The 21,702-nt window shown below is 25.0% G+C and overlaps 1 protein-coding gene across 6 annotated transcripts; it reads right to left on the bottom strand.

The window, feature by feature from the left end:
- Positions 1-1,258: 1,258 nt before the first annotated feature.
- On the bottom strand, positions 1,259-19,955 carry LOC112598300 (rho GTPase-activating protein 190). Of its 6 annotated transcripts, none has more exons than XM_025344696.1 (30): positions 19,578-19,955; positions 15,634-15,895; positions 15,416-15,563; positions 14,240-14,329; positions 13,579-14,021; positions 13,146-13,375; positions 12,355-12,582; positions 11,902-12,088; positions 11,713-11,828; positions 11,491-11,643; positions 11,316-11,424; positions 11,117-11,240; positions 10,857-11,055; positions 10,052-10,219; positions 9,723-9,974; positions 9,455-9,645; positions 9,246-9,396; positions 9,004-9,173; positions 6,304-6,441; positions 5,418-5,462; positions 5,175-5,314; positions 4,513-4,689; positions 4,327-4,450; positions 4,001-4,264; positions 3,687-3,920; positions 3,535-3,620; positions 2,810-3,161; positions 2,547-2,678; positions 1,916-2,036; positions 1,259-1,852 (listed from the first exon to the last, which is right to left on the bottom strand). In XM_025344696.1, exons 2-30 carry the CDS (start codon positions 15,802-15,804, stop codon positions 1,654-1,656), a joined length of 5,142 nt encoding a protein of 1,713 aa, XP_025200481.1. In that variant the 5' UTR covers positions 15,805-15,895; positions 19,578-19,955; the 3' UTR covers positions 1,259-1,653. The 6 variants fall into 6 exon arrangements, with proteins under 6 accessions (XP_025200481.1, XP_025200483.1, XP_025200484.1 ...); XM_025344698.1 differs by having other exon boundaries at positions 1,916-2,021; XM_025344699.1 differs by having other exon boundaries at positions 6,304-6,426.
- Positions 19,956-21,702: the final 1,747 nt, after the last annotated feature.

The following is a 21,702-nucleotide window of genomic DNA, read 5'->3' as shown; positions in this document are numbered from 1 at the left end:
GACAAGTCATTCATGGTTCTTAAAAATACTTAATAAAAAAAAAAAAAAAAAATCAATAGCTGAAAGGGAGAAAAATAAATAAAAATAAAAAAATAACAATATTTGTCATATTGTGTTAACATAATTAATTAGTAAATTTATTTTTAGAACAGTAGTTGCACATTGATTATTGTATGAATTTATCATCTTACCTTGTAGCCATTAATATAAATGTGCGTATTTGTTGTTTTAAATAACTATTTATGCATACAAATTAAACTCACAAAAAATATATAAAATATAATTACAATAATGCAAAAGAATATTCTTAATATTTATAGATTATTGATTAATTTTGTCTATATATAAAAATTAATTTAATAAAACTTAAAAAGAAATTTATTTCATAATTTATTTTTTTCAAAAAGATTAACTCTGATATTGCAAAAAAAAATGGTTAATGGAAATGTTTAATGAGATACAATAATATTAATTAAAAATGGGAAAAATATGCAGAAGTGAAATATTTGTTCAATAATTTATAACATTTATACTTAACCTAAAAGACAGATGTATAAGAGATTTTAAAAATTAAAATAATACATAAAATGCAGTATCAATTCCTAGATAATATAGTTCCAATGAAGACTAGCAAGAAAATAAAAATATAACTTAACTTAATCATGAAGTATCATAAAACAAATACTTTTGAAAAGGGCCTAAAACGTAAAAAAAAAAACTAATATTTTCATTCCTATCTAATACACAGATTTTGATAATAACAAATAATTTTAAAAAATTAAATCTAGTTGAAAATAATATACATAAATTATACATAAGCATTTTATACAACACAAAAATTATAAATAAATATATCAGCAATAAACAAGAATGAATAAGTTACACTATTAAAAAGTGGAAAATAACAGTAAAATCAAATATGAAGTGAAGTATAGTACAAAAATATTCAAATTTGAATTATAGAAATTTAGGAAAATTACATACTATACATCATTAAAATCTATCAAAAATGATTGACTGACATATTAAAGAAGTGACTAGAAAGTTAATGCTAAAAAAAAAAAAAGACAAGGAAGGATATAATAAAGTCAAAAAAAAAATTTTTGTAAAAGTAAAGAATAAAAAAAAAAAAAAAAAATTAATAAATTATTGATTAACAATGAAATATATTCAAGGAGAATGAACTATTTGTCTTTGCAACTAAATATATCTAAATTTAAAAGCACCATAGACAAATTGGTAGTATAAAAAACATTCAAATTCACACTAACTTAGTTCACTATAAACTTATCTATTAAATTGTATATTATTGAAAAAAATTAGTCAACAAAAGTTAATGTTTTGTTTATAGAATATAATTTAATATATTTAATTGGCTTAAATAATAGTTTTCAAATGTGACCAGTTTAGAGACGTCAGACTACAATACATTATAATGCAGTTTTGTTTTTAAAATTATTATTAATTTATACCAAATACGTATTTTACATAATCATATATTATTCTAGATATAAAAACAACACAAATAACTTTTATCTTTGGCTAGGATTATTTTAGTTGTGATTAACACATTATTCATGGACAAAATTATTATTATAAATATTAAAATATTTGATGTTTTTTTGTCCATTACTTATAATAGTCATGCATATTTCATACCATGACAAACGCATCTTTACCACAAAACAAAAATGGATACTGGTCAATCATTGTCTGCACGGTGTCTTCTAAGTGAGGCCGTAATTGTTCAAAACGTCCCATATCATTGAACTCAATAGGTAATAGAGTAGGCCACCAACATATAGCTAAATTTTTTGAGTCCATGCTGTTAATTTTACAATGTTCAGCAACCCTAATAAAAAGGAAAATAAATCATAGTACATGGCCAAAAACGAACAACAGATATGATAATTACTTCACAAAATGACGAAATATAAATTTCAGGATTTCAAAGTTCACGTTAGGTAGTTTTTTCAATAGGTTCCGAAGGGCCATTAAACGACAACTTCTATCAGCTTTAACTGAAACAAAAAAATCTAGATAATGTTTTAAGCATAGTAACTAATACTTTATTTTATTTTATAACTATGCTATAGTTAGGAGTGAACTGGTTTAATTGACTTAACCTAATTGTTCTATAGAAAAAGTCCTTCTTTTTCAAAGATCAAGTATTCTTAATGAACTTTACAATTGTCAATTTTACATGATTTAAAATAGAAAAAAACATATCATATGACTAAGCTTTTGATAATAAAAATTCAATTTATGTTAAAAATACCTATAGAACAGCAGGGTGAATGTCACTTATCATTTCATTCCTAGTTACAGTAAAATAATGAATATAAAAATAAACCAATTTATAGAATTATTTCCAATGTTATGAAATGAAAATTTTTTTTAAGTTGCACATGATATATAAATCAAGTAAAGGCTTAATATTTCAATTTAAGCTATCTATTATTATAATATTCTACAGTTAAGTATAAGTTGAATATATGTATTTCATATTTTTACTGTAACATAAATAATATTATGGAAATGCTTACCTGATAAATCTTCTAATTCATCCATTAAGTCTTCAGTAAATAATGGTGGTAATTTTTTTGAGAAAAAATCTTTAAGTGCAGTCGCAACAGCATTAACTGGTATGTCAAGATTTGTAATATCTATGTCATTATCTGAAAAAATAACAATTCACATTCAAAATCAATCAGAAATTTACAATTTGAGCCACCATAAAAACACTTTTACAAAATGACTATGTTAATCTACATCTTATCTATTAATTTTTAAAATTAATTGTATTCACCATCTTCAAATCTTTGAAATAGAAGTTCAACATGAGATCGATTTCCTGGCACCCTATAAAGACCTTCAGATACTAATCCTTCTTCTTCAATATATTTGACACATTTTTCTAATAATAACGGAATGACGTTGTTTTCAGACTGAACAAAATTTTCTAATGTTGGTTGATGTGTCATTGGTGAACCACTAGTTTTAACTTTGCTTTTCTTTTTCTTTTCTCTCTCTTCTGCAATTTTTCTTAGTTTCTCTTCTTTTAATCTTCTTTTTTCTAACTTAATCTCTTCTTTAACTCTTTGTTTCTCTTTTCTTCTAATGGACTTATCATCTTCTTTTCCTTTTAAATTTCCAATTGCCTGAAAATAATGCAACGTGTATATATAATAATATTGTATAATATACATTTCTTTGTTATAAACTTAGTCAGAAATCATTTTTTTTTTTTTATTATTTTATAACCACGAAATAATAAATTAACGAAAACTCATCAAGTTCCTATATACCAACCAATATACTATATTTCAACATTAAATATTAGAATTGAAATTTATTTTTTATAAAAAAGATTAAAGATTTAAAGTTTTGTAATCTATGCTAAATTAAATTAAATTATAGAAACATTTTTGAAAATGTGATGAGTAGATTTAAAATTGACTACATCAAATACGAAAAAAAAAAATTAATATATTGTAACTATCTAAAAAAAATGTATAAAAATTAAATACTTACAGACGGAGAGTTCAAACATCTTGGTGAAGATACATCCAAGCTTGATTCTTCGTCAAAATTATAGCTCATGTCATGCATATGAGAAGCTTAAAAAATATATTAAAATTAATATAATAAGATATGTAAAAATATTTTTAAAAAATATTACTCACATCTAGTAGAATACATTGTTTCACTTTCAGTTATGTTATGACACTCTTTATTACTAAGAGCACCTGATGGTATAACTGGGGGTTGCGGAGCAACCATTTGTTTACGTTTATATCGTAAAGATCTTTTTTCCATTAATCTAACAGAAGGATGAACCCAAACATTAGGTTTTTCGTCGGAATTATCAGTCGATGAGTCTGAATTAGGTTGGTGGTGGGCTGTTGGTATGTTATTGACTTATATTAAAAAAAAAAAAAAATGTAATAAAATTAAAATAATTATTAAATATATATATATAAAAAAAAATAACACATACCATTTTTAATTTCATTACTAGGATCTTCTGAGTAAAAAGTACCTAGCTGTCCTGACAAAGAGTTAAAATTCATACTACATCCATTAGAAGAAATATTAAATGATGGAACTTTGGGTGTGGCAACAGGAATGGCAGTTCTCTTTTTCTTGGAACGTTTCTGAGTAGCCGATCTACGAGATAGTTTTGAAAATGTGTCATTGGATGAATTATATAATGGTTCACGCCTTTCTATTGAGCTCCAATCACTATCAGAATCCGAGTAATCTATACACAAATAAGTTCATGTAAATAACTTAATTATAATTTAATGAAAATTAACAACATACTTGGCCTTCCTTTTTCTCTACGGTGCCTTAGCTTATGTTTACTCGATGCAGCAAGGTTATCTTGAACCAATGTATATGAATAGTCTCCATCAAATGGATAATGTCCTGGCATTGCATCTTTCACCTACAAAATATTTCAATACCATAAGAATGCGTATTTTAGAATAATCTTGTTTTAATACAAACCTGAGCATATTCAGAGCCTAAATCTACATTTTCTGGTGTTGCTAAGGGTGCACAGTTATAAGATGAACCACCACTATTATATGATCGATTGTATTGCTCTTTTCCACTTATAAGATTCATTCGTGAAATAGCATCTGTGACTAGTGTATAATCTTTCATATTTAATTTACCGGGTTGCTGTAGAATAATTACATATTAGACATAGAATATGAATATAAACTAATGCAGATTTTTTATTTCACAGAGCAGTGGTTTTTAAACTTTAAAAGTAAACAGAACTTAGATGAAAAAAATTGTTCAAACCACAGATCAAAATGTTTTCTTAGGTATTAGTTAACAGCAAAAAATAAAAATGTCATACAGTCTACATTTGAGTTGAAAAATGCTGCTTTAATAGAATTGGGCATCATGTTAATTTGGGCCCAAAGCCTAGGTTAAATTTATTATACTAATACTTGTGAAATTTAATAAAATTACTTAAAAAGTATAGTGAACAGTTATTTTTGTTAGAGATAATTATTTAACATATTAAAAATGTACTTATTATCAGAAAAAATATGCTCTTAAATTGAAAAACTACATGTTTATGATTAAGTAAAAATACACCACTGTTGTTAAAAATACATGTAAATCAAAAATTTAATATCCATTAATTTTTTTACCTTCATAGTATGATTGCTATTTTTGATCCGAGATTTGGACATATGACGTCCAGTAGTGAAAGCATGTTTAGAATAACTATTCATCCATGGATTTTCGTTGTTTGGGGTGCATTGCATAAATACAGAATCATCAACCCATCCTGAAAAAACACAAAAATCTGTTAAAAAACTAATTAATATAAATAAAAGAGCTGTGTTTTAATCTAAAAAAATTATGTTTTAGTATATTCTATACAACACTACCTGAGTCATGTGTTGCTAATGACTCTCTCGATCCACTTACATCTGCTGCATTTTAAAAACAAACAAGAATTTGGTTAATTGTTTAAAATTTTGATTAAGAAGAATTAATTAAGTAATAGTTTTAATGTAAAATTATGTTTCATAATTTACAAAGCATAAATATAATAATTTAATATAAAGTAAAAATCATAAGATGTGTTAGTTATAATAATAATATTTTTAGATCAAGGATGAAAATAATGAATCTAATAAAGGTGGACAAGGGTAAAACTAATTCTACAGTTATTAATGCTAAACAAAACATAAAATAATGTACATAATATTTGTTTTATATAATTTAGAAACCAATTATTAACCATTTAAGTAAAATTTTAGCACAAACAAATTAACATTATTTAATAATATTATAGGGTTCTTTGTATGTTATGATTGAATATAATAATTATACTATACTAGTTCACAAATTTAAAAATAAATTAAACGAAGTGTAATCATGAAATTAAAGCTTGTATATACCAAATATACACAATATTTATATCTTTTTTTTTATAGCAATTATCATATTTGCTTTAAATTGTTTAAAATGCTGGTTTCTAGCTCTATTGTAATCACAGTTTGTATGTACAAATGAATTTTAACATATGCGGAATCAAAAGCATGCTATCAAAAGATAATAAAAACATAAGAATAAATTTAAGAAAAACTAAATGTATGACTACGTAACATGCAACATGTACATTTTATGGGAGAAATTATAAAAAAGCTGATTAATTAAATTTTAAGAAGTTAAAATGTATATGAGCAGTCATTTTATTTCTAAATAATGATTTGTTAATTATAGATGGGAAACCACATTGAAAATTTTGAAGAATTTTATTTGTGTTACATGTGATTTCATCAAGACTGGAGTTTGAAGCAATCATCTGTGAATTGTTGTTGATACCAAGTCCGGCGTGGTCCGGTGGTGCGGGTTCAGGTGGTGTTGTAGGTCGAGGAAACACCTGAAAGCCTGTAATACCACCACCTAAGCGTAAATTTATAGACTATCAGTATTAAAGCAACCCTGCATTCATTTAAAGTAAACTTATTAATCATGGTAATTAGCTGAGCTATAAATATATATTTTTAATGTTTATAGATTTTACATGCTTTAAATTTTTTTAGGTGTAATATGATTCAATTAATTTTTTAAATATTTTAATTCATTAAACTTCTTAAATATTTAAAAATAATTTTATAATATTGAACAAACCTTAAACCATAATTTTAATGACTCAGAGATTTTACAAGAAGCAATTATTTACCAAATATTATAATACTATGTTACCAGTTGACAATCAAATATATTCATATAAATACAACTTAAAATATTTTAAATACATATAAATGAATGAATCCTGTTATCAACTAATTTTTTTTTTTTTTATAAAGGTAAAACTAAATTCATTATTATTGTTGGTAGATTGCTGTATTTATTCTTTGGTAAAATACACATTGTTTGTATTAATTTAAAATAATTATACATTAAATTATACACGGACGCATTTTACTTCTGTTTTTCATTTATACTGTACATCACAGTATGGTTAAGTTAAAATTAATTTATTCTTAATTCAAAATATTTCCGTTTTTAACACATAATCAAAACAAAGAGTTTTCATACTTCATTTAAAATATCCAAATCTTAGCGTTTACCATGACATAATAATTGTAATTACTACTTTGAAAACGAAATAGCATTAGCGGTTAAGACGTTTTAAAAAATAAAAATAAAACTTAACATTTCTAATGAAATAGTGAAATATATTTATTAAATTTATTTTATATTATTAACGTTATTGAAGTGATGGTCAATGATATTGATATTGTGGATATTTTTCTAATAATTTCAATATACATAAACAAAAATAATTATCAAAAATATAGCCAACAATCAACATTACAAAATAAAAATACACATATAAAATAAATAATAAATAATAGCACATGACGATATATTTAAAAAAAAATTCCAAAATCATCTCAATAAAATTTTTTTATGGTGCCAAAAATGGAGAATAATCATAAACCCGTCAAAGAGCCAAGAAGTATTTTTTTCCTTACGTTGAACACAAACGCCTCAACCAGTTAAGTTCGACAACAAGCCAATAGGATAGAAATCGTCGGTTAAATACTTAGGCATTATCCTCGATAAGAAACTTAACTGATGGCCTCATCAATCGTCTAAACTCCAGCAAGCATACCAATGGCTAGGGGTTCTCTTTCCAATATTAAATAGAAAATCAACTATTAGTTAAAAATGCTCACTTATTATACATAAGCAAGTACTAGACCTTTAATTTTAAACGCTAGTCTTATTTGGGACAGTTGTGCTAAAAGCCACTTAAATAAAATTTAAATTTATCAAAATAAAATACTCCACATAATAACAGACGCTCCTTGGTTTGTACGCAACAAAGCCCTGCATAATAATGACTTAAAAATCCCTACTATCAATGAGCACATAAACCACATAGCTAACAGATTCTTTTACTCACTTACAAACTCAAATAGTACTGCTCACTATATCTTAAACGTAAGCTCTCCAAAAATTCGCCATCTCAAGAGAGGAAGATCTCACAACTGCAGAAAATGACATCTACCACTAATTATTGCCATATTTTAATACATCATGCCAGAAAATTATTAGTTAAACCTATTCTTAATATTTATTATTATTATTATATCGCAACTATGTAAGAAAAAAAAATATTATATAAAAAAAAAAAACTGTAAAAATTGTATATACTATCAGAAGGCTTCGATAGCTATTCTAGCTAGGAATGCCTTAATTAAATAATAATAAAAAAAAAAGAAATAGTCCACTACACCAAGCAATTTAGTTCTAATAGTCTAGTAAAAAAATATTTTAGTATAGTGGCCACTAGTGAAAATTGTAAACAGATATTTAGCAAAACTAAAATAATTATTTCCTGAACGACTCAATCGTTATTTCTGAATTTATATTTCAAATAAAATTCAAATTCCGAAACATTGATGGAAAAACTGCTTATACAAGAAATGTAAAATATGTATTTTATACTTTAAATATGCTTTTAATACACTTAAATTACATATAATTTAACTTGTTGTAGTGGCAAACATATTTGAAAAAAAATTACAAATCAATATCAATAATTGAAAATATATTGTTAGTTGACACTAATTACAGGTATTATGCATGGTAATGTACACAAAGTGGAGTAATATAAAAAGAAAAACCAAATTTAGGTATATATTTGATTACTAGATATTATTATATTAATCAGTATCAATGAAAATGTAAAATTTGTATTGGTGAAAAACAATGAGTCTTTTGTCTTTTTTATTTTACTTTAAAAAATTAAATATTATTCAGTCATAAAGTAACGAATAATACAATTTAAATAAAATTGATAAAATTATGTTAATTCATTTCATTAAAAACCTCATCGTAAATAGATAATGTGCATCATATTTTTTATTTGATATATGACATGGCATTTAATTATTAAATACTACACAACTTAATTAAAAAAAAAATAATTATATATCATAATTAAATTACCTTGTTTATCTAAATTATTGTTGGTAACATGAAGCATATTGTCTACAGGTGAAAACGTATCACTATCATCACTCGGACTCATAAGATTTTCACGAGAATGTGTTAAAGAATAACTGTCATCATCTTGAGTTATTCCACAAGGCAATCGTCCATACACATTATTACTACTTCTAAAATGTTGTGAATTAAAAATATAAAATGCGATTATAATTTCTAATTCATTGAGTAGAATTATTTCTCACCCATCATGTGAAGAGAGATTCATTTTAGAATATTCTATTTTAGACAAAGGATTTATTTTTCTATAATTTGTTGGTTCTTCCATGTGGAAGGCTTGTTCAATTTCTGATTTCTTTTCCCAGACGTCTTTGAAAAAAGGAGTATAAAATGAACCTTCAAAAAAATTATAAAAATTAGGTATTTGTAATACATTAAATGGAGAATAATTTACTTTTATGCATCGAAGAATTAATTAATGTAACAAATTGTGCTTTTAATCGGTCAGCAATTGAACTACCATCATTAAGTAATTGCTGGCTAATGTCATTATGAAATGAATTAGTTCCTACTGGTTCTGTTATAGCCATTATTTGGATTGGCAAATTTGGAGTATTGGTAGAGAATGAACTACAAGAAAATCCACTAGAGAAAAATGGATAATAATTAAAGTTGAATAAGAGGTCAATGTAATTTTAAAATCTAATATTATTTAATATTACTTCAGTGTAGCTAATGATGCTTTTCGTTTAGCATAATATGATAATATAAATCCATGTACTAATTCCTCGCGGAAAGCGTTTGCTCCGTGGTAAGAGGACATAATTACTTCTACTTTACGCTTTGAAGATCCAAGAAATGTTTCTAAAATTATACTTCTATCTCCACTCAAATAACAACATTGATGACTTAACAATGGTGCTAATATACTTTCTACCGAATACGGATCATCACAAAACATACACATAATAATGCTAAATTAAAAAAAAAAAACAAAACAAAACTATTAATATTTATAATGATATAAAAACAAATTTTTGATGGAATGTACCGTATATCTGGATCTGATGGATCCATAATTGATTGATATTCATTTAAAAATCCAATTCGGTGAGTTATACTTTCAACAAGCAACTTCATTGCATTAGAAATTAAATCTGCATCAAACATAGATGAATCTCCATCTTCCACAGGCATATCAATAAATGGACATTGTAAACTAAAAATATAGAATAAAGATTAATTAAATTGTCTATATCCTGGCTTAATATTCCAAAATACTTAAATTAAACCATTTAAATAAATTTCTGGAATTAATAATAATTTTAAATGTAAATTATTATTGTTATAAAAATTATTGTGATGATTTGAAATTTATCTTACATATTAATTACTATATTTTTTTAAATTACAATTGTGGCAATTTGTCGAGATGTATTTTTAAAACTGAATTTTATAATTTATTTCATTATGTATAATCTCTAGATCTTTAAATAAACTTGATGATTATAAAATTTTAAAATGCATTAAACCTTTTTAATAATTCTTTTCAAATAATACTTTTATTTTAACCTTAATTCTGTCCCTATTTGAAAAGATTATAAATCATTTACTTTTAATTTTTTTTTTTTTTTTTAATTATCTTATTATTTTAATGAAAATAGGCATTGTGTACTTCCATGGCAGCGGAAAGGTTAAATATGAAATAATCATTACTAAATGTGGTCATTAAACTTAGATAACAATATATATTAAAATGAGAAAAAATATATCAACTTAATTAATAAACAATTATTATTTATTTATTTTTTTTAATTCAAAAGAAGCTAACATATAATTTATAATATAAGTTTTACCTGTCGGCTAAACTTTGGCCTTCTTTTTGCAATGTTGAATCTTTTTGTCCAATGCCAGATTCACTTATGTATAATAAAATTATAGGTAACCCTTGAAATGGCAATTTGTCGTCTTTTTCTAAATTGGATAGTAATGTCTTTTCAAGACTATCTCGAATATACTCGAATGATTCAGAATTTGAATAAACACAAACACAGCCTACAATTCAATGTTAACATACAAATAATTAATTTTCAAAATTATAAATTATATTATTTACCATTGGGTTTAAAATCGGGTGTTTGGAATGAGTTCTGTGACAAATTTACATCCCCGTTAATGACTCTGTATTTTAGTTTATATATTTGGTTGTCTAATTCATATTCTTTATTATCACATTGTGCCTAAAAAGTTTATATTAATTATTAATACAATTTTTATTTATGATAGATACTATAAATGCATAATGATATAATTACTTTCAATTTGGTAGAGAATTCATCCGCCAAACCATTAGATCCTAATATTACTAAATGTAAATTATTATCAGACTTTATCATCCATTGCTTATTATTACCTGAAGTAGGTCTAAAAAAAATTTGTAAAATCAGTATGAAAATTCAATAAAGTTTTAAGTATTTAATTTAATTTTACTTTTGAACTCGATCACTTAAAAGCTTTTCAATTAATGCGTCCATACAATTAGGAAAAGCTGGACAGTGTTCTCTAATAGGACAGTGTACAAAACCCAAATGTTGAAAAAGCATCAACTTTCTATCTTGGTCCAATCTGTCTAAGGCTTTGTACCTTTTGAAATTAATAAAATTTAATAAATTAGTTCAACTATATAATACACAAATCTTAAACAGATTATACCTAGAATCTTCTTTTAAATCATCAGTAATTTCTTTTATATCATCTTGTGTAATTGTTCCCGTGGGTGCTATGCTTTTAAAATGGTAAAAGAGATCAGCATGTTCTAATAATAATTCCTGTGTTAAAAAATAAATATACATAAATTAAATTTGTTTGTTTTCTTAAATAATTTTAATATTAATAATATACCTGAAAATTATGTTTAGCTTTTTCAATTATACTTTTTTGGTGTTTGTCATAAATATATTGGCAATCATCATGTGACAATGCTTCAAAACATTCACGGCCCATAAAAAGCACTCTAACTTCAGACATTGGTTTACCAGGAGTTACATAACCAGCTTCTTGTAATAGTTGCTTAAATTGCTTTTTCCATCTTAATTGAAAAAAATAAAAATAAACACAATAATAATTATTGTAGAAAATACAATTAAAAACCATAAATATAATAACAATATTAATTAGAAATTAGAAGTGAAAACCAACACTAATAATGTACTGACTATTTAAACAATTAATAAAAACAAACTATTAGGGAATTAGTTTTTTTTTTAACAAAAAATACATACATATTATTTTTCTCTAAAATGTATAAATTTTTTTTTTATAACTATGCATTTATTTGTAATTTGTGATACATACTCTTGTCGGTTTTGTTCTAATTGTAAGTTGTTGGCATGATTTTTAAATACTGATTCAGCTTCTCCAGTTTCTAACACATCACAAGGAATTCTTTTCTCATCCCTTTCACTACCTTCTTCTTGTAACTCCAATTCACATTCTGTCCATGGGATATCATCAGGACATTTATAAAAATAATGATTAAAATCTGGATGTTCTTTTATGTGTTTTTGAACAGTAGGCCAATCACTAAGACAATAAAAGATACATTACTAAACAATTAGGTAAAAATTTAAAAATAAAAACTATACATTAATATTGTGTTTTATCGAAAATAAAATTAAAATACTGTTATCATAATAGTTTATACATGTCTTATATAGAAATAATAAGTCAAAACCAACATTAACATTTTTGTAAGCAATACTAATAATTACAATGATATAGAGTTAAACAAAATTTGATTATCGTCATGGATAATATTATCATTTTTGAGTAGTTAACTATGCTCTTACACCAATGCAATCTGTTCTTAAGAAAATGAGAAAAATAATCAAAAAATACTTGAATGTGAAAATATTAAGCTTTAAATTTAATTATATAATGTAAAATTTTTTTTTTTTTTTAATACAAAATGGTAAATTAATAGATTTGAAACTATAATCTATTATATATTAGATGTATAGATATTAAAAACAACTTCAAAATTGATCATAGTAATTAATATTAATAAATTAATTTTTGTTTTCATAAATAAAAAGATGCAAGACTAATAATAGCCATTTATGATATAATAGAATATAAATGCTTACCCATCTTTTAAAGTAGAGATTTCAGGTACTAATTCTTGTAAAATATCAGGCAACATTTCCATGTAGTTTTGTACTCTCTTAGATACTTGTTCATCTTTCAACATTTTAACATGTCTTCGAAAAAGTCTTTGTGCTTTATCTGATCCAAATATTTCTCTGTACTTAATATACTCATCACATTTAGAAATCTTTTTTGAAGTTTGACTCCATAATGCACGATAATCAGTGACCTAAAATAGAAATTAATATTAATACCATACACTTATGAGTTAAATAAAAATTATAAACATTCTATTTCAAATTATTATGTATAGGATTTGAGTGGACAACAAATAGTAAATAACAACAATCAAATAGTTCATTAATAAAAAAAAAATATTTGATACATTATTTAAAGCAATAAAAGTGTTTGTCTCTATGAAATTATATTTACTTGTGATTGTATCAATGTCTGGTATGCATCAGTAGTATTTTCTAAGACTTCTTTTCTCATACGAACAGATTCCAAATAAGGAACTATTTTTGTACGGCCTTTAAATCTATCAATAAGATGAGCTAAAGCAATAAAAGCTGTATCTACATTGATATTCTGATGAGCTGATGTTTCAACAATTGGTATAGCTCCCTTAAATTCTTTACGAGATACAAGTTTTTCAACTTCTCGAACATACGCTTCATTGAATTCATCATTTTTTGTAGTTACTAATACTACAGGTTTTTTTGTTTTAATTACATTGATTAAAATATTAGTCACAGCTTCTAATTGTTTTTCTATACTACGACTAGGTACTACACTGACATCAAACACACATAGAAAACCATCAACATTGAATTTACCATCGGGTAACACTTTTTGTTCATACTCCTTTTCAATACCTAAAATGAATTTAAAATAATAATTAATGACAGGTATATTGGGTGATAATTTTATAGAACACATATTATTTTAAAAATGCTGATTTGAAATAATGAGTATGGCTTATTAAAATAACAATCTTGGTAAGTTACATTGAAAATATTTAGTTAATTAATTATATTCAGTAAAAAAGTAAAATAAACATTTAACTTAAAAATATTAATAATTGATAACATACCTAATTGATTTTTACATATATACATTAATTTTTCAGCTGATGTAATTTTAGTGGCTGCACAGCGTTTGGTATATGGTTCCATTTTACCTCCTTAAAAATTGGTAAACATATTTAAATTATTTGATAATCATTTATTTTATTATGGTTACTACATTATTTTTGCTAACAAATTATTTTTCAACAATAAAAAATAAAACCAATTTTATTAGCTATTGCGGCTATATATATAATTTTTCAGTAAACTCAATTTCATAGTTTTAACTACCTTTAGTTTTATATAATTATATAATTTTTTTACTTTAAATTTTTTTATTAATCTGCAAGACAAAATAAAATAAATAGATCTGTTAACAAAACATACAGTGCGAGCATATGCTAATTAACCAATTTTTGCTACACGCATAGATTAATACTTATTTTTTATAATATTTTATAATACCTGTTTTTTTAATATAATTTAAATGCCTTACCAACTTACTTATTTCTATGATAAAATGTTATGGTCAATACTATAAAAAAGTTAAAATATTTTCTTCGTGTGAAAAATCGAAAAATTTGAAAGATGAAATGATCATTGGACTAAATTAGTTCTTAATCAATAGCGTTTTACACTTTTAGATTTGTTAGATGAACCTACTTATTTTATTTTGTCTAGTAGATTGTAAATCTATTTTGAAATAGTATAAATTATACCCCTGTTGTTGTCTCGAAAACAGAATCATGTTTACTTGTAAATTATAGGCAGTTAAGATATCCAATAAGTATTAATTTATATATATATATATATGTGTGTATTTATGCTATTATATTATAATAATAAATGATGTAATATATTATTGTTATTAACTGTTTATTTTTTAAGTTGTAAAGTTTTTTTTTTTTTAAACTATTTGCTAAATAAATTAAAATTAAAATAAACAATGATAAAACAGATGTTAAAAAATGCCCTACTTTGATAAAATTTAATAATTGCAAAATGTAATATATATTATCATATTTGCTATGAAAATAATTTAAAAAAAATAAATAGCACCATCAGTAACTAAATAAGTCTTAAAATGTATATTTAAAGAAGTTGAATAATTATTCAACTTAATAATTACTTTATCTAAACCGATTATTCTAGTTATACAACTTATAATGCAAAAATATATTTAATACAAAATATTAATTTACCTTTAAACGGTTGAAATGATGAATCATCTATAAATTCAGTCTGTTCTATAACTTGAAAAGTAAAATCAACACCTTCTTCAGATGTTTTAGTAACATCTCCCCAATATAAGAAATGATCATTATTAACTACGCGTCCACTAAAATCAGACTAAATAGAAACAAAAGTATAAGTATAGTGTTTAATTTAATAATACTGCTAATTAGTAACAAAATATTACCTGACTTAAAACAGAAATATGATCAACATTAAAGTCATCAGCAAAAAATCTCATAAATCTGTTACACAGACATGATTTACCAATTCCCACAGCTCCTTTTTCTTTCTCTGTGCCCGAAAGTCCCACAACTGAAACATTGATCCAACGTGATGTATCATTTTTTTTTGCCATTTCCGAGACTTCAGATTTATTTTGGCGTTTTGTCAATGTGGCATAAATTGGCGATTGGAAAGAACATTTTGATTTAAGATTTTCTAAACGACTATAACAAAAACATTTTTATTAGGTTAACCTTATTTAAATCAATAATATAATTAAATAAGAGTCAAAAAATTTTTGACACACAAAAATATAATAAATTATGAAAATGATATAATAATACTACCTAATTGTAACCTATCAAATTATTGACAAATAACTAATTAATTTTTAATGGAAATAAATTGTTTTATTAACACAATTAATAAATCGTTAATATTAATAACTAATGAATATTAATCAAAATATAACTACCTAAAATAACTTTTATGTATAGACAGGTATTCACAAAAAAACCTGAAGTTTTATTTATTGGGTAGAATTGATTAACAATGCATATTTATAAATTAAAGTGAAGAATAATTAATAATTATATATATATATAAACTATTATTGATACAAACAATATTAAATTATTGTCTATTAACTAAATACATATCTTATGATCATGTTATTAAAAAAAGAATAGCATGTTATTTTTAAGTTTTAAATAAAAATTGGGTTATAGAATATGTTCACAAATAATCCTAGATATTATATTAATCATACACTTTCATGATTAGAATTAGTTAAGTGCTGATTTATTTTAATTAAATTTCTACTTGTATCATAAATATTAAAATTGATAGAAGCATCAAAAGGAATAATAATAACTTTTTCTAAATATTAATTTAATATTTTAAATACTAAAGTGTTAATGAAAGTATCCATCAAAATATGGAAGTATTTTGTAAATATAAAATATTGTTTAATATGTATACACATTAGGTAATATTTATAGTTATTAATACTTAGAAAATAATGTAGTTATAAATAATAGCTCCTTAAGCATCTTTAGAATGTATTTTATAACAAAAATTATTAAAACTAATAACAATAATATCTAAGTATGTAAAAAATACAAAAAAAAAAAACCTTGATGAAAACATTTGTCCTTAAACAATTCAATTTTAAAATGTTTTTATTAAATGAATAATTCCTAAAATTCTCATATAACATGTATGTGTATTGTGTATACTGAGACTTTATTTTAGTATACATTAGAAATATTGTAGTGTTGAACAAAACAATCATTTAATTAACCGAAGTTGATAAGAATTTTATCCGATTTACCAATATTTAATGATTAAGATGATATAAAATTGATATTAAGACAAATAGAATTTTACTATCTAAAAATTAAATTATGAAATGAATCATTAGTACACTATGATTAAAAATATAATCACTCATCAAGGTTAATTTACTAATGCATTTTGTCCGTAGTGAAATATTTAACAAATTTATATTTGGTAAATTTTATACAATTTTAATGGTAGATAAAATCTATATAAACTTTAAACATTAATTAACAATAGAATTCTTTGGGGAACACTGAAGAATAAGTACTTTAAATTCATAATATTATATCAAATAAGTAATGGTGTTTAATACATACTAAAATAGGTAGTATTTACATCACCAATATAATAAATTAGTTAATTGATTGGATAAGATGATAGTTCATTAAAAAATATTTTTACATTATTTAATAATGTATATATACTAAATTCACAATAATATACCTATTATATAATCAATGTTCATATTATGTATTACTAGTTTTTTTTTCTAATATAATATGATTGTGGTTTAAAGAATTTAAAATAAGTTTTTGTCAATGAAATAGATAACAGAAAAATTTATGTGTTAACTATGGCTGGGCCTGAATCTGAAATTTTAAATCAATTAAAGTATGTATAGAGTATAATCTATTTTATATAGATATTCTTAGTTTTTTAAATAAAGTAATTAAGTTAGGTAGATACACGTGATTAATATACAAACAATTTCATATCAAATTTACTTACTAAAAAAAAAAGTATTTGTATTTTGAATAGATATTTTTAAAAAGTATTTATATTAAAATTCAAATACATATTTTAAATACGTATCGCAACAGGTATTTAAATAACTATTCTAAATACATTCAAAAAAATATTTTCAAGATTGTAATCTAGACTATTAAAAAGTAAACTACGAACTCTTTAACAAACATTATAAGCTAATTTTTCAATCATTGTACATACATAAAATTGAAAAATTAATATTATCAATAGCCTATATTTTTTACTTAAATTGTTAACAATAAACTATTTGGGGTTTATAAATGGCAAGTCTAAATATTTACAATAAATTTAAAAGTGTAATATCTAATACCTACAAATTATTATGATTGAGGAAAGGGTGTCGTCTTAAATAGATAGTGGTTAGTATAGTTAATATTAATACTAGAATTAATAATTACACCACATAATATTAATAAATAATGTTTCTTCACTGTAAAAAGGTAGGTATTTAATAAAATATTTTAAAATGTATTAAAATTCTAACAGATTAAAAACAGACAATAAATTGTAAGCTACCCCTTAACGATTTATTTAAAAAATATAAGCAATTCTATACATGATACAAATAGTTAACAATTAAATACCGAAAAGTTATGTTTTATTGTTAAGAATTACTTACTAATATAAAATATAAATAAGATTGAAGAAAAAAAAGGTTTACTTGAAACCATAATCTATGTTATTTAAATAAAACTTATAAATTTAATGTTCTTAGATATTGATAAAAATTATAACATAATTTATAGTTCATAATAGTTGAACAGTTTTATAAGAAATGTTTATTCTTTATCTACAGCTTCTTTAAAATTATTCTAATCAAATTAATTAAGTACCATCTCAGTAAAATGTATACTTAATAAGAAAATTAATACACTGAATTAAATTTTTTATATTGATATCACACTAATGAATTTATGTACTTACTAATTTGACTAAGACAAATCCAAAATAAGATGTTGATTTCTTTAATTTAAAAGATAGGTACATCAAATTTATAAATTGAATGTAAAAACTTTTCATAAGTTAATATGTGATAATAATAAAATATTTTAAGAGGTAATTCTATAATATAAGCACTTGGATAATAATTATTGCACTTATACAACAATACAAATTAATATGTAGCGGTCTGTTGAAAATAAAAATAGTTGTCACACCACAAAAATAATAAGTAAGGTATTTAAAACTAAAAATATTTTATAAGTTTATATTATCTTGAAAATAGTGAACAATTTATAATATTTCACATTTACAAAACATATTATCTTAAAAATGCATCAACAATTTAATTTAAACTTACAATTGATTATTAATTATAACTTATATTTTGTGATAAAAGTAGTTTATTTTAATAATGATAACTAAATATACCCATATATTTTAAAATTACATTAAACACTAACTATGAATACATAAATGATAAATAATGAAAAATGAATATTATATACCTACACTTTTTCGTTCATACAAGTTTCTCTCGAGTCAATAATCAATATCAAGAAGTGATAATGGCAGTTCATCGCGCGCGTGTGTGTGTGTATATATGTATGTGTGTGTGTGTGTGTATGTGTGTACGCGAGCGTGTGGGTGTGTGTGAGTGGCAGCTATGATATTAAATACCTAGTACCTGCCTACCTAGCAATGGAAAAGTGTTTTACCATAAGTAATTAATAAAATACGGGTAAAAAAGGGATACGATGACCGGTAAATAACAACATCAATAACCATCGACGTCGTCACCGCCGCGTCACTAATCCATAACAAGGCAAAAAGGGGTTGTTTCCAGATAAAACTCACCTGAAATCAATGGTTGATGATGGTGATGGCACGGCAACGAGACCGTGTCGACGTGAATCGCACTGTTGGCGAGCACATTAGAATCGGATCCAATTGGAAAGTGTGTTATCGATTTGGTGCCGGGCAAAATACGGGAACACGGATCGGCGGCGACGGCGGCGGTGTCAGCGGCGGCGGCGGTTATTGCGAATCTCGCGATCGGGTCGTATGTCCTTGCGGGTGGTTCTTTCGACGGCTGAGACCTCGGGGCGGTTCGTATCGGGAGCTCGTTGTCGAGTCCGTTAGTCGCGGAGCCTTGTGAAATATTATTTCAGCAGACGAGATCGAATCGCGCTCTTCACGAGCATTGGCTATCAAAGCCTTTTTGCACTATTATCATTCCCGTACAGGTAGTGGCGAGTGAGGAAAAAAATTAATTTTGCAAAGACGAATGATATCAATATTAGCCCGGCGCACGGTTGCCAACCGAAAAGCAGCGGCAGCTGTACCACAAAACACACGATTACAACGCCGACGAATAAAACGCGGCCATATTCTGTTCGTCGGCGTACTGCTGCTCCGAAAACTATTGACGACCCACGGCCCAACACCTTGTCATGGGTATCCAGTATCCACTACCCCGGTAGTCCGGTCTATCCCGGAAATAATATAGGCGTTAATAATGTTTAGTGTTTATAATATTATAAAGTAATCATGAAAAACCGTTACTCTGCTGTGTGCCTGTGTACAGTAACGAGTTCTGAGTGTACCTATCGTCGTTGTTCTGGTCGGTCTTATTGGCCAAGTATAATATAATAGAGGTAAATATATCACTGTACACCAAGTCAATTGTCAGTACATAAGCACAACAAGTAGAATTTTGATTGAATTATTGTCCGAAGTGTACGCTGCAGATATAAAATCATTCCGTGTAAAATGAAAATTATTACACAAACATAATATGAACGAACACTATAGTTATTGATATTATTAATATGAGTTACATATTTATGTAATTCTCGTAAATTAAAAAAAAAAAAAACAACAGAATTTTAAATTTTACTATTTTGCACTATTAATAGATATTTGATTTTTTTTTTTTTTTTTAATTTATGTTTTAACTATTGAGAAAAAATATTGAAAGCTTAAAATAAAATTCGCATTAAGTTGTTCACACTTCAATTAAAAAGTATTAAAAATGCAGTTATTTTTTTTAAGTGTTTTTAAGTTATCTAAAATGTTGACGAAATTCATCAAAACCACAAACATTTGCAAATTATTTTGTGTGTAAAAATATTCACGCTTTACTCCAAAGATTTGAACATTCAACGTAAAATTACTAATAAATACTACGTTCTTTTCTTAGTATTAAAAATGAAGATAAGCGCAAGACCGTATACATGTTTCATGAGTGATTCAAATTCAAATTTCAATAATATTGAACTATTGCAGGATATTCAAACGTAACTTTATAATAAAGATTTATCCTTAATTATTTATTATTATTATTGTTATTTTATGACGATTCAAAATTATATATAGGTACGTAGAGGTGTGGCAATTAAACGGCGATAATTTGTTTCTAGCTCATCAAGTAGTAACACTGATATCTTGAAAATTATGTGGCATAATATTTACAAGCTTATACACTAGTCTACCAAGTTCAATAGTGATCACTGTTCGGTATTATATTTTGTGCTCCGCGGTTTTTAAAGTCGATAATGTCGATTTGTGACGTGAAAATCAGCAACGAATCGTCTTCAAGTTTCTGGTGAAATCTAGCGAAAACTCGGCCATAATTTTCCGCAAATTTCAACGCATGTTCGGTAATGACTGCTTATCACAATCACTTAATTTTTACGAATAGGCTGTACGTTTTTCTTCAGGGCGAGAGTCAGTGCAAGTCGGTTCGAGATTAAGTGCCCCTAAAATCGTGCACATCAGACAAGACGTCGAACATTTGAGAGTGTTGGTGCGGACAGATCGACGCCTCACAATCCGTATGTTGTCATATGAATTTGGTATTAATAAAGAAACTATTCGCTAGACGTTACACGACGATTTATTAATGCAAAAGCTCTGTGCAAAGTTTGTTTATTCGCCATGACAATGCGCCTGCTCAGATATTTCTAAAAGTTCAACATTT

Source organism: Melanaphis sacchari, unplaced genomic scaffold (genome assembly GCF_002803265.2).
Source record: "Melanaphis sacchari strain LSU unplaced genomic scaffold, SCAv2.0 Contig47_pilon_pilon, whole genome shotgun sequence".
Taxonomy (NCBI): domain Eukaryota; kingdom Metazoa; phylum Arthropoda; class Insecta; order Hemiptera; family Aphididae; genus Melanaphis; species Melanaphis sacchari.
This window is presented reverse-complemented; position numbering and strand designations above follow the sequence as displayed.